Source organism: Manis javanica, chromosome 1 (genome assembly GCF_040802235.1).
Source record: "Manis javanica isolate MJ-LG chromosome 1, MJ_LKY, whole genome shotgun sequence".
NCBI lineage: Eukaryota > Metazoa > Chordata > Mammalia > Pholidota > Manidae > Manis > Manis javanica.
The window spans coordinates 88,938,494-88,961,468 of NC_133156.1; the positions used below are offsets into that span (position 1 = coordinate 88,938,494).

General features: G+C 41.1%; 1 protein-coding gene across 3 annotated transcripts in view; it reads right to left on the minus strand.

The window, feature by feature from the left end:
- THBS4 (thrombospondin 4) overlaps positions 1 to 22,975 on the minus strand; it is a 105,195-nt gene that overhangs the window by 12,822 nt on the left and 69,398 nt on the right. For 2 of the 3 annotated variants that reach the window (XM_073234640.1, XM_073234638.1), the window contains exons 3-10: positions 12,576 to 12,823; positions 10,321 to 10,429; positions 9,872 to 9,954; positions 9,481 to 9,532; positions 9,057 to 9,268; positions 7,424 to 7,561; positions 5,184 to 5,252; positions 3,304 to 3,456 (exon numbers count right to left, since the gene is read on the minus strand). In XM_073234640.1, the coding sequence (XP_073090741.1) occupies positions 3,304 to 3,456; positions 5,184 to 5,252; positions 7,424 to 7,561; positions 9,057 to 9,268; positions 9,481 to 9,532; positions 9,872 to 9,954; positions 10,321 to 10,429; positions 12,576 to 12,823 (1,064 nt within the window). Of the gene's footprint in view, positions 1 to 3,303; positions 3,457 to 5,183; positions 5,253 to 7,423; positions 7,562 to 9,056; positions 9,269 to 9,480; positions 9,533 to 9,871; positions 10,004 to 10,204; positions 10,430 to 12,575; positions 12,824 to 22,975 lie in introns of those variants that run through there. The other variant, XM_073234641.1, reaches the window with a different exon arrangement.

Consider the following 22,975-nt stretch of genomic DNA (forward strand, 5'->3'; position numbering starts at 1 on the left):
AGGAAACATGGGAGGATTGATTATTTCTTTGACATATCTTCTTGTATAGTACCTTAAGTATGTATAGGTTTTAAACTACTAACTAATTTGCACACACATATTAACATAATAGGAATATGGTGACATAAACAAAGCAAATCTATAATTACCATCCATCTCCAGTGAAGCCAAGAAAACCATTTAGGCACCCTAGGCATTTGTGAAAATTTATCTATGATATGATGGATATTGTCCAACTGTACTTGAACCATCAGACAAATTAAAGCAGCCCATTTCTGGGATCTGTTCACATCCCATATGTTCTTTTAACCATAGATAGTCTATAGTCATGAGATTTTGGAGTGCTATAACTTGCACCCCTCCCAACTCCTGGTTGAGTTCCAACAGTACAGATCCGGTCAAATAGATTGGTTTTTGATTAGTCTAATGGTTCAAAATTCAAAAAGTACAAAGGACGATGGAGTGAAATCTCCTTCCCTCTCCCATTCCCGTGGATGGCAATCACAGTGATTTGTTCTTCCACATACTTTCAGTGTTACTCTGCCTGGAGAGCAAACACCCACACATTCTTGATCCCTTTTTGTCCTTTAATACAATTGGTAGCACACAGATACCTTGAAGTCTTAAAATTAACATTATATATTGACATTCTTTCCATACCAGTCCAGGAGGATTCATGTCATTCTTCTTAATGGCCACACACATACATCAGGTGGGATTCATGTGCCTCAGTGAATTCAACCAGTCCTCTATCTGTGGGTATCGGGTTTTTAAAATCTTTTTCTACTGCAAACCATGCTGTAACAGATAATTCCAGTCCCTTTGTCACTTTGCACATATACTAGATTCTTAGTGTGGAATTCCTGGCTCAGTTGGTACTTGTAATTTTGAGTTAACTGTCCAAACGTTCTCCATATGATTGTCCAATTTCTTCCCTCAGTGGAGAGGAATACATTAATGGCAGGAGTGGCATCTGTGGCACCTCCTTATCATTCTTGAACTCAGTCACATCTCTGAATCTAACCATCATCTAGATTGATTTCCACCACGGGAAGAACCATCCAAGGTGCTGTACCTCTATTCATAGCCTTTCCCTTTAAGAGAAGAGGGTCCCCACAAGTGCAGTCCTGGGCTGCATGCTCTCTCCTTCCCTGGAGAAGTCCACCCAAGCAGCCCAGACCAGCAGCTGTGCGAGCAAGCCTTCATCATCAGAACAGGCACCAAAGCCGCTGCTACCCTGTGCCAGGCTCTGTCACCATTTCATCCAGTGGTGACAGTGATGTGGCAAGGTCATTGTTATCCCACTTTCCAAAAGAGCCAGTGAAGGCTCAGAGTGGTTAAGCCCCTTGCTCAAGGTCTCAGAGCTGGGACTCAAACTCAAGCCTGCCCCAGTCCAAAGTCTTCTGCCGTTTATATTTGGTTAACATGCACTTGGAGTTCTTCTCTGATATTCTGTATCCTAGCTGACCTCTCTAGAGGATGACTGACAAACTGAAGAGAAAGGAAGTCAATCCATAAGTGGGGTCTTGGATAAGAGGCAGTAACTGGGAGTTCAGCCCAGGAGCAGGGTGGGTGCCTACGGGAGGGGCAGGCAGAACAGCAGAAGGAGAGAGGGGCCTGGAGCAGGACGCAGACCAGAAAGGCTCGAAGAGGGGCAGAGTCTGAGGAACGGAGTCAGGGCCAAGCGAAAAGAAACTTCGCCTGTGTAACTGTTGTTTCCTGGCCTTGCTACTCAACATAAGGTGACTTCCTCAGGTGTGGGCTGCCTGTTCTCTCATCTACACTCCCCTGTAACCGGAGATTCAGGAAGCAGGACTCAACCCCCTGGGACTACCCCTGTTTCTGCTCAGTTGCTTCCGCAGGGCTTTCAGAAGGCCTGGAAAGCTCAGCCACAGGGTATGGGCCTTGACTCATTTTCATGAAGAAAAAATTTCCTCTAGGAACAAATACATTTTTAATGAGCCATTTTCTGGCAGATTAAATTATTTTGGTAGTCACACCAAGTGTATTAATCCCTTACCATCTGTCATTGTGCCTTATTACAAATTCAGAAACATATTAAGAGCCCCATCACCCATCATCCCAGGGACATTGTTAATTTGTTCACAGAAAATGAGGATTTAAACACAGGTATATGCTTGCTTCTCAAAAGTAATAAACATGCCCAGCCTTCAGGAATTAAAGAAGCTATTGGCTTTCACCCCTCTGACCCTGCTTGCTCCCTCCATCAGGACCTTATTACAGACTACCTATCTGCGTTGCTGGGGAGAACTGACATCCTTACATTTACTTCTTTCGCTTAGTTTTGATTCTTCTCATTTTTCCTATTTGAAAAATGATACACTCAGTGTAGAAAATTTTGCGAGCATAAAGAGGTCTGATCTTGAGGAAGAGGGACAAAGTCTCCCAGAATCTCCCCTGCTGCCCAGAGGTAATCACCAGGAACCTGTGCATCTCAGGCCCTAAAGGGCCATGGCCTGCGAGGGCCTGGCTCACTGGGGAGGAGGGAAGTGAGCAGCTGAAAATGGCTCAAGCCCTGTGCCTAGAGTCCCTGAGGACTCTGGTGTCCAGGATCTGGGAATGCACCGCAGGAACGAGCCTCTGTCTTCACCAAAGCCCAGTATGCACCACCTGGTGTGAAACCCACGTCAGGCCTCCACGGCCCTACTTTCTTCTCAGCCTCCTCCTCCCCGGATCGGCTCCAGGGTTGGGACATGCACAGGAGAAAGAGTGGCCATCCACTGGGCTATGCTGGAATCAGGGTGGAGGTGGACATGAATGGTGCCCTCTGACCCTCTCACTCGTGGGAGACAAGACACTTCCCTCTGAGGGTTTACAACAGTCCACTACCTCTCCACTGTGACCCACCTCCTGGAATATTAGGCCAGATTTTGAAACTGGATGTCATAAGAGTAAGGACAGTTAGAAATGACAGCAGTATGCTAATAAGTTATAGAAACAAGTAGTGAGGGCAGTAGACGGAAGGGAAGGCACAGCCTGCTGCTCACTTCTTGGACCTCCAGCAGAGGGCGCCTGGGAGCTGTAGCTCACCTGGGCTCCACCCCGGAGGGGCCCAAGGGAATGATGACAACCCAGGGCCAAGAGGGAGGGAAAAGGCAGCTGATGGTTAGACAGACTTCAGATTGCTCCCTCCAAATTACATTCGGGACTTGTTACTATTACATTCTATGTTCATCTTGACTGAAATGTTTTCATTTTTGAGTATGTTTGCCCTCAAACAAGTAGAAATGGGAGAGGGGTGGTGTTTAAAAGAGGAAGAAATGATAAAACAGGTAACCTTACCACGCATGTCACGTCCCCCTGCCTCTCTTGCGTGCACTGTGCATTCACACTGCATGGATTCAGTTCTGGATTTCTGCAGTTTCTTTCGGTTTTGCATCCCCTTGTCTGGTCACCAGTATACCCTGGTTTACAAGGCCCACAGCGATAAGACCCCTGCAAGAGGTAAACATGAGATGATGAGCCAGGGGCTCAGAGCTGTGAGCAATGGTATTGTGATTATATTATTTTTATATGTGTCCCATGATGCCAGGATTAAGTGAGACCTATGCCTGCGTCTCTGGTTATACGTATGTCTTAAAAGATCAAATGAATATTGGGGAAGACACCACCAGATTGGAAGCACAGCAGGCTACACAGACAAGAGGGTGTAGAACTGAAGGTGGAAGAGGGCTACATAGTGTCCAACTTGACTCTGACTTGCCAGCTTCACTGTGGTGGGCAAAAGGGAAAGGGCTGAATGTTCCAATGAAGTCCCGGGAGGTGGAGTGAGAGAATTCACTCTGGGGACAAAGGGAGATGGTTTGATTAAAAAGCAAGTTCTAAAAAAAATTTTTTTTAAACTTCCTTTGGCTTTTTTACAAGTGATAAGGAACAGGCATACAGAAAAATGTTGGTGGCTTTGCACTGGAAATTCTCGATGAGGTAGGCTGCAGTGGAAGAAACCTGGCAACGAGCTGTCAGCTCCATTGCAATGGCACTTCTAGAGCTGCTCATGTCTTTTTTAAAAACAGCTTTATTGAGATAAAATGTGCACATCACGAAAGACACCCATGTAAACTGTACAACTCAGTGCTCTTAGTCACTAACACCCCCGGAATGGCCATATCCAGATGCTGCTCTTCACTGTTCTCTCTCCCCCTATCAGCCTCAGTGGACTGTGCCATTTGGTCAGTTCTCTGTTTTTCTTTGATTCTGCTCTTTTTCTTTCTCTACTTCTTCATTTTTGAGGTTTTCTGAAGTTCTACCTTCTTTTCTTTCTCCTTGGTGGCTTTAGTTATTACCTTTATGCCAATGTCTCCCAAGTCTGTTTCTGCAGACTAGCCTTCTCCTGGTACAAACCTGAGAAGCAATAAATCCTGGGTATCCCAAGGCAGTGGGTAAGAGCAGAGGGTCGGCAGCCAGACTGGGAGTCTTATGAGATGCGTGACCTTAACCTAATTTTTTCTGTGCCTCAGTTCCTTCAGCTGTAAGTGCAGCATAAAATAGTGCCTATTGACAGGGTCGTTGTGAGGATTAACGTAAGTGACTTGATGTTTATAAAATGTTTTGCATACAAGGAAACTAGGTACCGAGTGATTGAATAACTTTCCCTGGGATGTGGAGTAAATTAGGAGCAGCCATACATGGAATCAGTAGTCCTTGCATTGACATTCTCCTGGTCTGCCCCTATCATCTTGGAAGCAGTTGATAGAAACTTTCAGAAATAAAACCTGTATTTGAATATTTGAATTTTAGATGCCCACCCCCCCAGTGCTAAGCATTTTAATTTAATAAAAATGATTTTTGAAAAGCGTTATAATGAATACTGTTTGGAAACTGTGTTATCACCGGTAAAATGCATATTCTGGAATATTGAACAATTAATATAAACTAAGAAGCTCTTCATATTTTAAAATGCAAGAATGATAATATTTTATTCAATGAATATTTATCTAAAAGCCCAAAGTTGCAACTTTCATAGAAGAAAAAAAATAAGTTTGCAACTTAGAAAATTATTCTCATATAAAAAATTACTTACGAAATTGACTCATATTAAAAACTATTTTCATAACAAACTTCTATCCTAATTTGCCAAGCAAATCTACTATGCCCATATATGCTAAGTGTGTTTGGGGATTATGATCTATAAACATAACTGTTCCGCTTTGAAAAATACTTACCAAAGTGTTAATACAGATGGAATTGAGAACACATGCTCCATTTCGACACTCATCAATATCAGTGCAGACCTAGTGCAGAAAAGTTTAAAGAAACACTAAGTAGAAATGCAAATAAATTTTACTTTGCTTTGGTATTTTTTTGTGAAGTGAAGACACGGAATTTCAGGTAGAATGGTCATTAGAGTGCCATCTTAGCTAATTCCCTGTGTTTATACAGTCTCTGCTTAACCTAATTTCAAGTGATAGCTGCTTGCTTGTTATTTAAAGTTGCTCAGAAAAGACTTGTAGGGTTAATCTGTTCCACAACCTATTTAGTCAGGAAGGTTCTTTCTGCTTGGGACTCAGTGTATTTCTTCTAACTGAGGATTCCTATCTTTCTTCAATTCTGGAAAATTCTCAGCTTCCCCCAGCTCCTTTCTTTCTTTGGAACTACAATTAAACAAATATTGGACCTTGTCATTAATCTCTCCTTTTGACTCTTAACCTCTTGTTTATATATTTTATATCTTTATTTCTCTGTGATCTAAGGATGATTTCCTTAGATCCATCTTCCAATATATAAATTTCCTGTTAGCTCTCTTGCCCAGCTATTGAGTTTTTAATGTCAATGATTTATTTTTCACTAAATAAATTTTACTTGGCTATTTTTCAAATGTGTGTGTTTTTTCCCTTACATTGCCCTATTCTTTAATTATGGTATGTATTCTTTTTCTTTTTTCTCTTTATGCATTTGAAATTATGTTTATCATGTTTCCTCATGGTAGCTTCTTCACATAAATTGCCATTTTTATTTATGAGCAAATCCTTAGTGGCATGTTTTTGCCTGTGGGCATTCCATTGGCCTGGAGTTTGAGAGTCTCTTCACTAAGTGGTATGGCTTTGACATTAGCCAGGGCCCTAGGCATTTTACAGCTCCAGGGCTGGTGTGTTTCTGCATTATATGTGCAACATAGATTTGGATTTCACAGTTGTATGTGGTACAAGCTTGGAGCTTTGATTTGTTATGAGCAGTTTTCATCTTTGTCAACCATGGTCCAAGCTGACATCAACTTCTTGTTGATTCTGGGGACTAGTAAAGTTTTCTCATCAGGGATGTTAGATCTTTTTAAACGTCCAAGACTGTATCTGCTGCACTTATAAAGGTGCTAAAATGCCAGCCTCTCACTCCTAGGACCTTCATCCAGTTCCCCCACCTCCCATGAGCCACTGTGGCATCAGCTTCTACCTACAGCCCTGCCATGAGTTCCCTTTTTGTTTCCAGGACCTGCACATTTCATTTTCTTTCTTTTGATTTTGGTGATGCATTAAAATATGTTGTTAAATTTCAGCAAGGTGGCTCCCTTCTATTTCAGTTCAGTCCACCACATTGCTGGCAACCTACTTGGAAGTGCTCCATACCAGCTTACATAAAGCACCTTCTATTTCATTTGTCTATTTTCCTTGGTTAGGCTTGGAGATTCTGTCTTTGGAGGAGAGGAAGGAAAACTTTGGGTCATTACTCTAATGGCTTCTTGTCTTCCTATGTGTCTAGCTTGCCTCCCTTTTCTCATCTGAAAAATGATGTCTTCTAGAATCCTCTGATAGGCAGCTAGGAAATGAGGAATCCCTGCCCTTCTTCAAAGCTAATAATTTCCCTAAGGTAGTAAAATATATTTATAGACCAACCATTTTGAAGGACTGAAAACATCAAAAAGAATTTCATAGTCAGTCAGTTAAATAATGACCAGGATACAGTAGAACATTGGGGAATAAATGGAGACTGTCACAAAGTGCTCAGGGGCTTTATGGAAATTAACAGCCTATATGAGAAAAAAGAGGGGTTTCCTCAAGGGGTTATTTCTACTCTTGAAATCCTCTCATCTCTAAAACAGCTTCTGATAGGCAACAATGACTCTATAGAAGTGACATAGTTTTTGAAAGCCTTTGTTCCTGATTCTCGAGTTGTTTTGCAGGACAAAATGTTCAATGGCTAACAAATTAGCAGAATGAAATCATGCCACATAATCAGTATTACCCCATTCACTGTTTTTCTACTGATGCTCTATGATCCCAATTTCATAGCTTCCTCCCTATTAGAATTTAGAACACATATGCTCAGAAATCAGTTGGAAAACTTCTTAATTTGCCCATATGGTGCTGGCTGCTCAAGAAGGTAAAGGGTTACACTGAAAGGGGTGGGAACTAACCAAAGATTTTCTGTTGGTAATTAAGATGAAAAATGAATAGGAAGTTCAGCCTACCTGCTTGTTAGACTTGGCAGAACTGATCCCAACACCCTGCACAATGGGCCCTGTGAGGCCCACTGGGCAAGCATCACATCTGAAGCCGGGAGCCAAGTTCACACAGCGCACGCCCGGGTAGCAGGGATGGTATTTGCACTGGAGAAAAAAACTGGAAGTCTTTAGCTACATGGAGAAAATACTCTCAGACTTTCATTCATCTGTGTGCACATGCTTGTTTATTCATTTAACTACCATTTTTGGTGACCAAAATGATAAAAGGAAATAAATGCTTCCAATTTCATAGTTACCCACAGAATCCATGCTCCACATCATCTGGGGTTGCCTTTTAGTGGGTCTTGTGGGTCTTGCTGTATTACAGAATAATGGTGCTGCCACGTGGAAGGGGCCTTACTGATCACCAGTCGACCTTCCAGTGACAGTCTGACTTGTAATTTACAAATCTCTGTGAAAGGCCAGTGATCCCAGACCACTCATCAGCGGGCTGTTAGAGGAGTCCAAAGGCATCAAGGAACCAACTAATCAAATGACAAGATCTTGAGGAGACAAAGCCAGGGCAGCCATTGGTGATCATTCCCCCCAGGGGCTGTGCCGGCCTTCAAGCCCTAGCAAGTCCATAGCTGTTTCAAGGCCTTAGGGTCTAGGGGATTGGTTCTGGTCTTTTTTTTTTTAAACCACTTCAACTAATTTAAAAAACATGACCACTTCCTGCCCATTCAAAAGGAGGAAAATTGCAGCCCACAGATAAAAACCAGATGTAGTTCTGTGAAACATGTGTAGATGCTTCTCCAACAGAGTGATTACTAGGGACCATCTTAGTTGCTTACTACCTGGGGAGGTAATCAGCTGAGTGCTACCATGAGCCTGCAGGAGCCCCAGTGACTGTGTGTGCGCATGTGTGCATGCCTAAGCTCTGTGGCTGTCCCTTGCCGGCTCCGTTTCTCCTTCTGGCCCTCCTCTTGCCTGCTGGGAAAAGAAAGGCATGTTCTGGTGGTGGCCTTGCTACTACCATGAACACTGCTTTGGGACTGGATTTAGGGACTGGCTAACTACGGGCTTGAAACAGTCTCCTGCAGAGGCTTTGCACGCTGGCCAAACAGCCCGTATTTGCTGTCTGTGTCTCTCTGGCTCTCTCCCTAGGCACTCTCTTTTGTTTACTCACAGATTATGAGGCCTCCCCATCAGTTCTTGTTCATTTGCGAGCCCCCTCTACTCCTCTGTTTTAGGAAGCATAAAGAAATTGGTTGCAATCCCTGAAATATACCCTTACGTAGTCTCCCCCCATCCATATTTGCAAAGTGTGGAAAAATCAAAATTGTAACACAGACTGCTTAAGGGAAATAATCAGTGTTGGAGTACAAAGCCGAAATGTTAGCATTGTAGTACCATGGAGCAGTTAAAAGAGTTGGAAGCATAGAAAGGAGGTATGACGGACAGAGCCACTGCAGTGCGGCTGCCTCCGTCCTCCCTCAGCTCACAATGTCTCACGGTCTCTAAGGACTCATGAGGAATTTCTATGTAGCCTGGAGGACAAGTCAGATCATCCCTCGCCATCAGCCTGGCTTCTTTTTCCATGAGCTGCAGGGGACGCAAGATCCTTAGGGAGCCCCCACCCTGTCCAGGGGAGCTTTACCTCATCAATATCAGAACAGGCGATCCCATTTCCTGTGTAGCCCTCGGGGCAGGGCCCGCACTGAAAGCCATCCCTGGTGTCAGTACATCGGACGCCACGGAAACATGAGTTGGAATTACACCGGTGCACTGGGGCTGCAGGGGCTGTTGGCAGTGTCAGGGGCCCAGGGGGAACCAGTGTGTTTGGGGTTGGAGACTGAAAGCTGAGAGGACCTAGAGAAAAACAACAATCCATAGGCTGTCTCACCGCTTGGAAAGAATAGCTGTTAGAAAATGAGATTTGGTTTCCCAATGACCTTCCCTTCCCTCCAACTCTATGCCAGACTCCCAGAAACCACAGCCAATGCAGCCTCACCCCAGGCCCTGCACGAGTCTGCATCTGCTCGTACAACTCAGAATGAGCCGGTTATTAGAAAAGCACTTACCACAAGCCTGGCATTCAGCGATGGTGTTCCGCAAAAATGATGTTTCCTTAACCTTTAGTAAAGGGAAGGGAAAACAAAGATGGCAAAAGAGTACCTGATGTATAATCCAGGAATGAGAGAATCCATGTGCAGCAATCTGTTAAGCACTTCTTAGAGTAATGCTAAAGTGGCCCTTACAGTCCCTGCTCTGCTTGGAGCCAGGTATGTTTATCACACTCATCCCCTGCTTCTAGAGCTCTTCAAGAGCCCTTGCCTGTGTGGGGCCGCCAGAGGTCTGACTCCCGGCCCACCTCCTGCTCTGCAGGCCCGCAGCCCCACTAGTTCCCCACTAGTTCACACAGACAGCCTCTCGGATAAGACCGGGGCCTCTCTGATGACTTGTCCTCGTTACCTGCTGTCTCAGAAGATCTTTCACCTCACCCAGGAGCTGGTTTAGTTGTGTCATTTGCCCCAAGAACTGCCGATTGAAGTCCCCTGTAGCAACAGCATAAGGTAAGGAGCATTCAGCCAGCGACGGCCATTTCTACAGAGACGCAAAACCGAAGGATTTCCCAGAGAATCTTCATGACAAAAAATCTATATAAAGGAATTTAACTTGCAGTAATTCATCTAATCCATCCAAATAATGTAATGATGCCACTGGCTACTTAGTCCAACTTCATATGAGTTATAAGAATAAAATTTGCCATGGACTTTAGCACAAGAGCCTGCTTTCTATAGATACCTTCTGTAGGACTGCTCTGCTGCCAGTCCACCTTTCAGTGACGGTCCCCAGCCCATTCGGGGGCCCCAGGGTTTGTCTGTATGATGAAGGGGAGCAAACTGCCCAAAAGCCCACACCTGTGCCTGGGGCGGCCTGGGGCTCACTCTGCTGCAGGAAGCAGTCTTGCAAGCTGGCCACCTGGAACAGTGAGCCTCTCACCACCAGCTTCAGCTCTTCCAAAAAGTCCTGGAAGAAACAACATTCATACCACACATTGCTGATGCTTTTCAAAAGCCAATGTGCTTGCACACCCACACAATTTTCATATAAGAATACCTCTGTATACTTCGGCCCTGACATCTTACATAACTCTGTGGGTTTGCATTATTCCTAAAGCCTGTCAGCCCCGCCCTTCTGACTGAAGCAAAAATGGAAGCAGCCAGTAGCCTAGGAAAATCCTGGCATCCAGTGTGGCCTGGGACTTCAACAAGGTGGCTCTGAGAAGAGAAAGGGCTTTTTTCTTCACAGCAAACAAGTTATTTTGTGGCAGGAGCCTTTTAAGAATTGTTTGGAATCTGTTTATGGAGTTTAGACTGTAAGAAATAAGATATTGATCTCAATTTTAAACACTATTATTTTTAGGATGTCTTAGCTATAAGTTTTAGCAAAGTCTCTGATTTCCTTGGGCTGTGGGAATGAATAAACAGTATATGCTATAATTATTAGGTAGTTGGCTTCACATTTTCGCTTTATTGGTTGATACCAATCATTCACTGTTAGTCAACAAAGTCAATTTCCTCACCCCTTTATTTTGTAACTTTTACTTTTGTACCCATTTTTATATGTGACAGAAAAAGTTTTTGTTAGCTGCCAAATGTAAAGTCAGCATCCTTATTTTAGAAATGAGAATGCCAAGGATTTTCACAGGGATTCTGCTTTTTAAATTAGCCAAGTTAAGATGTGTGCAACACATGTTATGTAACAGAAAATGTATTGGACATCAGACTGTAAGCTTTTGGAGGCAGGGCCATGACTATTTTGCCCACCACAGTATCCCTAATGCCTATACTGTGCCTACTTGTTGATTAATCGGCTGACTGAATGAATGAGAAGGAAGATAGAATTCTGTGGTCCCCACTGATGGTCTATGGAGGTAGAACTTTTGAGAAAATTCCAATGAGTATAATTTCTGATGACCTTGTCATGGCAGGCCCCTGGCTTTTAGAAACTGACTTGTTTGGTGGTGGACACTCATTTCTGAAATGGTCAGTGACACAATTTCTGTCATTCTGATTATTTGGGTTACCTTGGGGATTCAGAAATAATGGAAAGCTTATCTCTCTATTCACTAATTCTTTTATCTATATATAAATACATATGGATCTCTCTCTCCCTAGTATTTTAGCATTCTGGCAATTTCTGCTTTAAAATGCTTCCTATTCTCCAAGCACAAAATTCTAGTGTCAGAGGCATGATTTTTATACTATTTTCTAAAACTTCTCAGCATTCCTAGTTGTAGTGGAAATTATTGCCTATACCCTGCCTCTTTGTACAAAGGGGTCAGAGCAACTTGTAACTAAAGCATATATAATAAAGTAGAAATGGAAAAATAAGGACTAAGACATAGAGATGGCAATATCATGAACAATAACATATGAATATAGCTACTGATTTTGGCATTAACTTCTACATCAGATAAAGTACAGAAACTATGGCCAGTTATAATTAATGGAACAACAAAGAACACTAATTCTTCACAGGAAACAAAGTATCTCCTAGCACAAAATTCCAAAAGAAATCTATATGGCAATTTCTACAGTAGGTACAATGATATAATAAAAATAATACCATTAACACAGCATAAAACAGAAGATAGAAGTGATGGGATTTTTAAGGCCTTATGGAACTAAGCTGGCAATAAGGTCTTTTTTATTAAGGATGTTCTGACAAGACCTGTGAAAAATATTCCTAGTGCTTAACAGTTTCCAATCATTCTTTTTACTTTCATTAAAAAATAATAAATAATGACATTATAGAAAGATTAAAAATAGATCATCCTGTTGCCTAAAGATAGTTTTTAAAATTTTGCCATTCTTCCAACTTCACAGTTATTTCTAGAAAGTCTCCACTTATCTAAAACAGAGGCTCTCAATTTTGGCTTCCCAATACAATCAGTATTTTTAAAAAGACTGATGCCTATTTATCACCCCTACAGATTCTGATACAATTTACCTTGAGGGTGGACCCTCTGTGAGTAAGTAGTGTAAGCTCTGTGGGTGCTTCTAGTACACAGCCGGAATTAGACCCTTCCTGACTCCCGCACACTCCTCTGTGGGCCCTGAGCCTTGGCAGCCCGCCTTTCCCCTTCAGAGAATGGTTTGTGGGTTCCTACCTGTGCCTTCCTCTGGAAAGTCCTCAGTTCAATGGACTCAGGACTCTGGGCAAGGCCAGAAAAGGCTCTGGGGAGATTGTGAAAAGAATCCACTTGGGTGCAGTCTACGTAGAGCTCTACAGAGCCAGCCCCTCGCTGCAAATTGCTCAGTCTCAGGAGGACCCTGTGCCTCCTGCTGTCAGCCAGCTGCAGGTTGTTGAAAACCACCAAATGAATCTTCCCATCATTCTTCAGGTAACGGAGGATGGCTGGAACCAAGCACAGATCAATGAATGATGGGAGAAGGGGAATGCGGGTGATTCTGTGCTGAACAGCCTCCAGTCACAAGGCTGGGTCAGGGGAAAGAATATAAGCAAGTCAGAACCATAAATATTCAACATCTTGTATGCCAGTTGTTGTTCTAGGCACAGGCAGCCCACTCTGTTGCTGAGGATATGTTGTGCTTATGGAGAGACTGACAATAAGTGGCAAATTTGAAAACAAACAATTATAATTGCAGATAGTGGTAAGTACAATGAATGAGCAGAACCCATCAAGAGGCAACCAAAATCCCAGTAACTCCTAAAGGCCTGAATTCATTAATTTATCAAACATTTACTGAGCCCTCCTATGGGGCTGGGTGCTGCCCTTAGTTGCTTTAAACAGTTAACTCCTATTCATCGCAACCCTATGAAACTAAAATAACTACAGATGAGGAAAGTGAAGCTCATATAAGTGGAGGAACTGCTCAAGGACATAGTAAGTGGCAGGACTGGAATTTGCAGCTGAGTGTGGTATTCCATGACATTCCAAAAGAACGCCAGGAGTAGGGAAGCCTTTGAAAACATATGCTGATTCATATGTCATGTTATACGGTCCCTCAGCAACCTAGCCTCAGATTTCACAATGCTGTTAAAAACCAAAGGTATTCAATGGTTGCAAAAGGAAGCACTATGGGGGAGATCCACTACCTTATTTTTTGTTTGCTTCTTCTATGCAGGTAGCTACCTATTCACATAACTGGCTAAGCTCACTAAATGAAAATTCATGTACATTTTCAAGTTCTGTTTTTCTGTCTTGCTTTTAACTCCACTATTGTCTTGAATATATTGGGCCCTGAGCAAAAATCTGTTTCTAGATGCTGAGCCTTTGGGAGTAAAGCCCACTGGGTGAGGTTTGCTATAAAAACCAAAGTGATGATAGGATAATACTAACTGCAAATCACCGATTAATGCATGCTTTAAATATCCTTAATTTTGATCATTTAAAGGGTGTCAGATGATCAGCTACGGAAGGACATTTTTCTGATAATATTCCTTTCTCTTAAAAAAAAAAAAAGCAGTTCCTGTGTGGTGATCTCCAGTAAGTTCTTCACAATGGTATAAAGGGCATATCAAAGTGTGGGCAAAGGCTTTGTTTGTGTTTATACAGAGGATCAAAGCCTAATTTGGCTACCCAGAAAACGTATTAAGATACAATATGAAGAACTTCCAACATCAATATTCTCTGGAAGAGTCATTCCAGAAGACGATCATCAAAAAACTTCAACAAAGATCCTGGTGCTATTGCAGTTGTAGCTGCATTCATCCCACCAGTTCCTGGACTTGCCATTGGAATGAAGAAGGAGATATCTAAGCTGGCCTGTGCATACAGTAAAACAACAAATTTGACTGGATCTATACTGTCAGAACTCAACCAAGAATTAGGAGAAGTGCAAGTTGTAGCACTCCAAAATCTTGCAACTATAGACTATCTACTGTTAAAAGAACATACAGGATGTGAACAGTTCCCAGGAATGTGTTGTTTTAATTTGTCTGATTTTTCTCAAAATATTCAAATTCAGTTAGACAATATCCATCATATCATTGATAAGTTTTCACAAATGCCTAGGGTGCCTAACTGGTTTTCTCGGTTTAACTGGATATGGCTGGTAATTGTAGGTCTGCTTTGGTTATGTAACTGTATTCCTATTATGTTAATGTGTGCACACAATTTAATTAGTAATTTAAAACCTATACACACTTATGTTACAATACAAGAAGATATGTCAAAGAAATAATCAATCTTCCCATGTTTTCTTCTGTCTGCTACTTCTATAGCTTCTCTTCTTCCTTCATAATTACAATCCCTAAGTAGAATTCGTGCCTCACATTGAAATTACCAAGTATCATAATTCTTCCAAGTGGTAAAGATACCTCAAGACAAATGCTGGGCATAGAAGCCACAGGGCATAAATCTGCAAAAAAGTACAAAGCTAACCTTTTCAAACAACAATGCTTCTCTCTCACTTACCAACTTTACATTTCCCTGTTTGGCCCCAGAAGATGACTGGTTAGCCAGAGATGGGTAAGATTCCTCAGGGAGGAACAACCTAAGACAGGCACAGTCACAGGGGGGCCATCAGGTGAGAAATTGGGGATCAACAGAGGTGAGGCTTAGAACCTCACCCCACCCCCTGTTTTGAGAGAAATCTTCTGCATCAGTGGATGTTTTGTTGCCCTTGTCTAGCTTAGATTAATACTCAGTCTATAGGCACACACCTGATCATCTACATTTGCCCTCTTACAGCACTAAACTATGTTTTCTACCTTTATCTTGCATCTACCTACCGCTTCAGCATTTTATTTAAAAAAATAATAATAATAAGGGAGAAATGTGGGATTCACATATAAATCAAGTATAAAAATCAAACGAATAATCATAATTGATCTGATTGTTTATAGTTCATGATGTGTGATCAAAACTGAAAGTTTCTGTGATGACTGCCCTTGCACTGTTCACCATGTAAGAACTTATTCACTATGTAAGAACTTGTTCACCATGTAAAAACTTGTTCGTTATGCCTCAGAAGATTGGGGACTGTTGAGAATTAGGCTTGGGGTTGATTAATGATTGTGCATTGAGTCCCCTATACAGAATTTTATTGTTGTTAACAACCATTTGATCAATAAATATGAGAGATGCCCTCTCAAAAAAAAAAAACCAAGGTGATTTGCTTCCAAGGGCTGAATGAGTCTACCAAGAACACCTCCAGGTCCATCCATAGGCACCACTGCCAAACCCAAGTTAAGCACCAGAAACATTTGTTATATTTCTGAAATGATTACTTGGCACAACATAAAAAGATAGACTGCTGAAATTATGGTATAATGATAAAACAGAATACTATGGAATAGTTTTGTATTAAAAAAAAAGACATTCTTGGTATTTTGTTAAATGAAAAAAAGGTTACGAGTCAGTATAGTCTCATTCAGAAAAAAACTGAGGGTGTGTGTGTATGTATGTATGTGTATATATGTATGTATGTATGTGTATGTATATATATATATATATATATACATAGAAAATTAGAAGGAAATATGTCAACATTCACAGTGTCATTGCTGGGCACCTGGATAATGTGTGTTACAAGAAACATTACTTATATAATACAAAAAAGTAAAGAAGCAATGAGACACACATACACCCAGATCATACTCCTGTTGGTCTGTATGATCTGCAGCAAGTAACTTGGGCTGTCTTTTCTCAGCTGCCCTTTTTTTGCAGAGTGTAAACGACAGCTTCGTCCTGACCAGCCAGGAACAGCTGTTTTGGTTGCAGTATTGCCAGAGAACATACTCACTACTGTGACACCTTAAGGATATATTTGAAGACTTCCTCCAAATGTATTAGACTTTCATAGGTTCATTTTCCCACCCCTTTTAAAATCTGACGAGATTTGCTTCTCCACTTGATCATGGCTAGAAAGGGCCAGTTGGTATCAGGCTCCATGACCTAAAAAGATGTCAGGAGGAGCCAGTAGATCTTTTATGCCTATTGGTCCCCACCACTTGCTCACTGAGAGAAAAGAACCAGTGAAAACTGGCAAGACAGATTGATCAGAAGGCCTTTCTATGCATAGAGTACAATATTACATTTCCTCAAGTAAAGTATTGGTAAGATTTAAATAAATGTGGTACAAACAGAAGGAAAATAGTGGGACGAAAGAAAATATGAGTAGAAATTCTCAAGGCATTTTTAAATATGGGACATAAAGGAACTTTACCCCTTTATTTAATGTTGTTCAGAATTGACAACAGGAACGGCATGGCTGGAAACTGAAGGTGAATATGGTCCCAATAGAGAGGAAAACTGAGCCCAAACATGCAGCAATTCAGTTTTTTTAAACTTTTACTTTTTTACTCTTCTAAAGAGTTACACAAATACCTGGAATTTTTACAGGCCAATAAAAAGACCACTTGGACCACCAACTTCAATTCGGTCATAGACACATCCACTGAATATTTTCTTACTCCTGTTACAGCCACAACCTCTGGTCTGCACATTAACAGTTTACGAGGATACACACAGTGGCTTAAAACGAATACCCTTGCTTTTCCTCCCCAAACTGAGATTTCTGTGGAATTCAAAGGAAACATATTTTCGTGGGCACCTTGCCTGCTTTTAATAGGCCTTCTGGGGCATGTGGGCCATGATTTACTTTTCATAAGCGAATTGCTAATTTTAATTTATAAATAGTACCTAGTAGAGTACTTTACATGTAACAGGTACACATTAAATGCTGTGAATATGAACTTCCAATGAATAATAAAATGATTGCCTTGGAAGTTTTTCATATATAAATTAAAAAGTTTACAGAGTGTTGAGTCAACACCTATTTCAGGCAGCAAAACCTACTGTTGTGTTTGTGCTGCCATTGAAGGGGTTCTACACTTCTGTCTTGCTTTGGGTTGCAACACAATGCCAAGAGGACCAGATCCGCAGGCTCCTAGGTCTTCTGATGATAGAAGGAGGGAAATAAGGAGAATAATAATTATGGAGACCTCCATCTTTGCAATGCCTGTTAGCAGAAAAATTATCAAGTGCTGTGACATTTACCATTCTTTATATGACCCAATGATTCTCACTTCTCTTATGGCTTCCATTGTTCATTTTTCTTTTTTTATTGCAAATTCCTTACTTTAGTGCTTCTCTGCTTATTTATCTTCAGAACAGTAAGACTACCCCGAGGGCAGACAGCTGCTCAAGAAACTCAGCATTTCACATCAGTCACATCCTCCACTCCAGAAGGAGCCCACAGGTCTGGCCCCAGATGGGGTGGAGGGCATTTCCCCGACCTTCTCCAGAAGCAGCACCACTGGAGTGGGAGAGAACTGATGGCTTCCAGCGGCCCTTTTCCAGTGCTCACCTTTCCCCATCAGCCCCACCTCCCACTCCCCCACACACAGCAGAGGGAAGCATGAAAGAGGGAAAAATACTACCAAGCTAGGAAGACAGTCATTTCCTTCCAGGAGACGTGGCAGCCAGCCCCCTGAAGCCAGAAGGAGTGGCTTCTCCTCAGTCTACCACACCTCTGCTATCACCCCCCAATCCCCCACCCTCCGGAAAAGTCACTGGGCACAGTTCTGTTTCTTCAGCTGCTGCACATTCAGTTCCCCTGCATGCTTTCCCTTCGCCACCAGCTGCCACAGATGGCTTGGTGATGGCAGCCTGGTTCTCTCACAAGGCTTACCGAGCACTCAGTGCACGTCTGATTAGAAGAACTGAAGCCTGCAGGTCTTCAAATGGCCTGTCGGCCTCTACTCTGTTCCATCTCTGGGTTTCACTGCCAGATTCCTGACTCACCTCCCTACTGAGTTTCTGCAGTTTTTCTGCACTGACAGCTTGAGCTTCTTATAGGACTGCTCTGACCAAGCTATTGCCTTCTCAAGCCAAATGCAAGCAAGCAAATGAAATCCTTCCATAGCTCCCCAGAGGTTCCTAAATCATGTCTAAACTCCTTAACCCAGGACTGACCCAACCTTCCCATCACCTCTGTGGTCCTCCATGTGCTGATGCTCAGCCAAGCTGAACAACCTGTTCCATGTTTTCACTCTTCGCTAGCTTTCCCCAGTCTCCTGCCTCCTTTTCTTTCTGTGTAGAATGTTCTCTTCTTCATCACTCTCCTTCCTGCTCCACCATTGCTACACATCTGAAGCTAAGGTCCAGCTTATATGCTGAGGACTTCCCTGAAGCCGTCCTTCTTTCCCAGGGTTTGAAGTCACTGTCTCATTCATATGCTCATGACACTTTCTTGGTACTTTCTAGGTGTACTTTTCCAGGACCCACATTCTAGTAATGGTTCAGTTATGTGCCCCTGGACCTGTTCATTTTGCTAAGTATCCATTTTTTAAACTAGTAAGTGGAGTTAATAGAAGCTGTCCTTCCTAGTTCATTTTGTTTTCAGTGGTGGTCAGATAAGGAAATGCAAAGCTATAAACTGCTATGCAAATGTCAGTATTAGTATATTTATTTGTGTTTATTTTTTATCTTCTCTACTACAGCATAAACTCTTGGGACCAGGAGTCTATTTCTTACTATTTAAGGTTTTAAAAAAATATTTTGTGTATTTTAAAAATTTTATTTCTTACTAATTTTCCCATATACTATAGCAAAATACAACTGTTTATTGAATGAAAAAATAGATAAAATAGAAGATTCATGTATCTATTGTTTTTTTTTTTTTTTTACCCACAATCTTTAAAGGTGTTGGGGTGAGGGGCAGTTTCCATTTGCTTATTTATTCAATCTTTTCCTTCTAAACTTGACATCTTGGTGTCCTTGACAATTTGGGCCTGATTTGATGGCTACATTTTCATACCCAGGTACCAGCCTGACACAGGAACCACAGAGCTTAGCCTGATTAGACCATCTCAGTGACTGGCAGGTGAGGAAAAACCAAGCAATGAAGATTTGAAGTATTGTTATCTGGGGAAGGAGTTGTCAAAAGGTGCTTTTTAAAAAGTGGACTTGGTAGTCAAAACTATTGTGATGTATTAAATGTCAAAGCAATAAAGCAGGATGCCAACTTTAAAGAACTGGAAATGACAATATTTTGTCTGGTAGGCAAATGAGTTCAGAGTGACCTGGCCTGCGGGCAGCAGACTCATGAAGGTAGTCTGGGGCTTTCTGCTTTGCTTGGCAAATGGCTTTGCTCCTTGGCACTTTTAAATATCTGATGAAATCCATCACCATCAACTTTTCCTCTTCTTTTTAAATAATTGTATGTTAAGAAAAAGCCTCCTTGCCACTAATGTGCCCTGTGATGGAGAGTCTTGGTTGCCACTGCTTATTTATCTTTATGCCCTATACACTAGGTCTTTGTAACTCTAGCACTTTGGAAATACATATAAAAGGTAAATCATCAACTGTGCTTCCTGAAAATACTTTGGGTGACTCCCAGGCATGATAAATGCAGTCTCTGTGTTTCAGAGTTTTCTTATAGCAGTTTGAACAAATGTACAGTTTACAGAGTGTACACACACACACACACACACACACACACACACACGGCAAAGAAACCATCCAGTGAAAGGAAGCACAATTATATTCAACATCTGCAGAGGACTCTATATTTTGAGAAATTATGAGATTCATCACTGTACACAGCTATCTGGCAGGCAACAAAGCTGTGAGTATGCAGAGAATCCCAAGGTCATGTCATAAGAGAGAGTTGCAAAGCAATTTCTTAAGCGCCTCTGGAACCTTTCTCTAGCCTTAGTAAAGCCCCAGAATATTATTAGCCTTATAAGTCATTCAAGCTTAATATCTCAATTCACAAATACCTTCAATGAAATTGCAGCCTCTACCAGCACATTTCCAGTAACAAGGAACTCATTACTTTGCAGAGAACCCCATTTCACTTTTGGATTGCTCTCCAAGATTTTCCTAACACAGAGCCAATAACTGCTTCCTCTGATCTCCACCAAATGGGCCCTAATTTTACTCATCAGTGCTATGGAAAGATTAGGTCTTATCTTCAATCCAAATGATGTTCTTCAAATATTTTAAGGCATCTTTCACCTCTCTTGTGTCTTCTGTCTGGCTCCTTTATTTTTCTAGTTCCTTTAACTTTTTGACTTGTGATATAGTAAAATATGGGGTCCAGAGGGCTGCTGTTTTGGTGACTCTTCCCAAGGTAATCTCTGACTCAACAGTGTCCCTGTGAAGGACTAGACACAATATTCTAGATGTGGCCTGGATAAGTCAGAGGACAGTGCGACTATTAGCTTCCTTAATCTGGCCACATGCACGCATCATAAAGCCTAAACTTTAAGGTGCTTTTTAAAAACAGTTGCATCATTGTATCTGTTCATTCATTAATTCAGCAAACATTTTTGAGCAACTACTATGTGTCAGGCACTGTGCTCAACACTGATTCTTTTTTTACTGAAGTACAGTCGATCCATTTGATTATCTATCTATCTATCTATCTATCTATCTATTTATTTTCACTGATTGGTTCTTAATGTTGCTGACTGTAACTCTTAGGATACATCTTCCTTATCCTGTACTTCTGCAAGTTACTTTACTCCTAAATGATAGAGTTACGTTTATTCTTGTTAAATTTCAATTGATTGACTGTGGCATATTGTTCCAGCCTGTTAGGACATCGTAAATCTTGCTGATGGTATCCAACATGTTTCAACTGTCTTTCCAGCTTTGTTGATAAAAATACTGTCTATGTCTTCAACTAAGTTACTGATACATTGACTATTTAAATGCCCAAGATAGAGCCTTGTCAAAAACCAGTGAGTACTTGCTATCAGGCAACCTACCAACCCCTAACTATACTACCTATATAGTTCATTCTTTTTTATCATATTGAGAAAGGCATGAGTGCCCTGAGAAATTCTTTTCTGAAGTCAAGATACTCAGAGCATCTTTTTGATCTGTCAGCTTAGAAACTTAACTTTAAGAAAAAATTTGGCATGACTTATTTTTAGTAAACCCATTTGCTTTCAGATGATCCCAGCTTCTGTTTCCATGCAATCCTGAAATGTATGAATAGTAATTTAATCCTCTGTAGATCTGTCCTGAAGTTCACCAAAATTATTTCCATTTTCTGCATATGCCCACTTTAAAATTGAGCTCATTCAAGGACACCCCATAAGAACATTGTGAAAGTTAAAAGGGAAAGTGAGTGTTGAGTCTTTGTATCTGTTCATCCATTAATTCTGTGTGTCAGGCATTGTGCTCAATACTGATTTTTTTTTTATTGTACCAGTCCTGGTACACTGTAAGAGCTCCATAAACATTGTTAATGCTTGAGGTCTCTTATTCCCCCCCCCTTCATTATTGGATTCAGAATTCCGATTTTTATTTTTTTATTTTTATTTATTTTTTATTTTTTTTGAGAGGGCATCTCTCATATTTATTGATCAAATGGTTGTTAACAACAATAAAATTCTGTATAGGGGAGTCAATGCTCAATGCACAATCATTAATTCACCCCAAGCCTAATTCTCATCAGTCTCCAATCTTCTGAAACATAGCGAACAAGTTCTTACATGGTGAACAAATTCTTACATAGTGAATAAGTTACATGGTGAACAGTACAAGGGCATTCATCACAAAAGCTTTCGGTTTTGATCACGCATGATGAACTATAAACAATCAGGTCAAATATGAATATTCGTTTGATTTTTATACTTGATTTATATGTGAATCCCACATTTCTCCCTTTATTATTATTATTATTATTATTATTATTATTATTATTATTATTATTATTATTATCATTATTTTTAATAAAATGCTGAAGTCAGAATTCTGATTTTTAAACTCATCTCTCTCAAGCTGTATCTCTCTTTAGCGTGCAGGACTCAGAACCACTACTTTGAACTAACTGATTATCACCTATCCATAGTCTAAGGACCTTGACTGAGTCTGTCCAGTCATTACTTCAGATTCTTGGGGTTCCCTTCATCCTCCACAGCACCGACTTCCTCTGCGGAGATCAAATGAAGACTAAAGAAGCAGCTCTTCTCACGGCTCTCCTGAAAGGTGGAGCTTTCATCAAGGCAAGCTAAGAGTTCACCGAATCATCACCTTGGAAGACAGTGGCCAAAACAGATCTCTTTCTCTCTTTTTTCTCTCTCTTATCTACCTACCTACCTATCCAGTATAAGAAACTGAAATTTTTATTGAGCTTCACAGTCTAAAAAAAATTATTATACTTTATTGAACTAAAAGAAAAATCTTCCAGTTCTTGCAATCAATCTGTGAGTGGCTATTATTATCCCCACTTAAGAGAAAGTAAGTCAAGGCTAAGAGTGATTCAGAGATGTATTCGTGGTGAAACAGTTAAGATTTTTAACTGTGACTCAAACTCGGGATACTAACTGAAAAGTTGCCTCTAAGCCAGATACAAGAAAAGTAACAACCATATTTTCTATCCAGCACAGCCCTGTAGAATGCTTATTTCTATCAAGATTATACCACCTCTATTTTCATTAATAATCTGATAGCTCATTTCTATCAGAAATATGAACAATGTTTCTTTTATACCTTCTCTTCTTCCAAGTGGCTTCAACATTCACTCATTCAAAAATGAATCTGAGCCAGACCTACTATGTGCCTGGCAATGAAATTTGGCAACT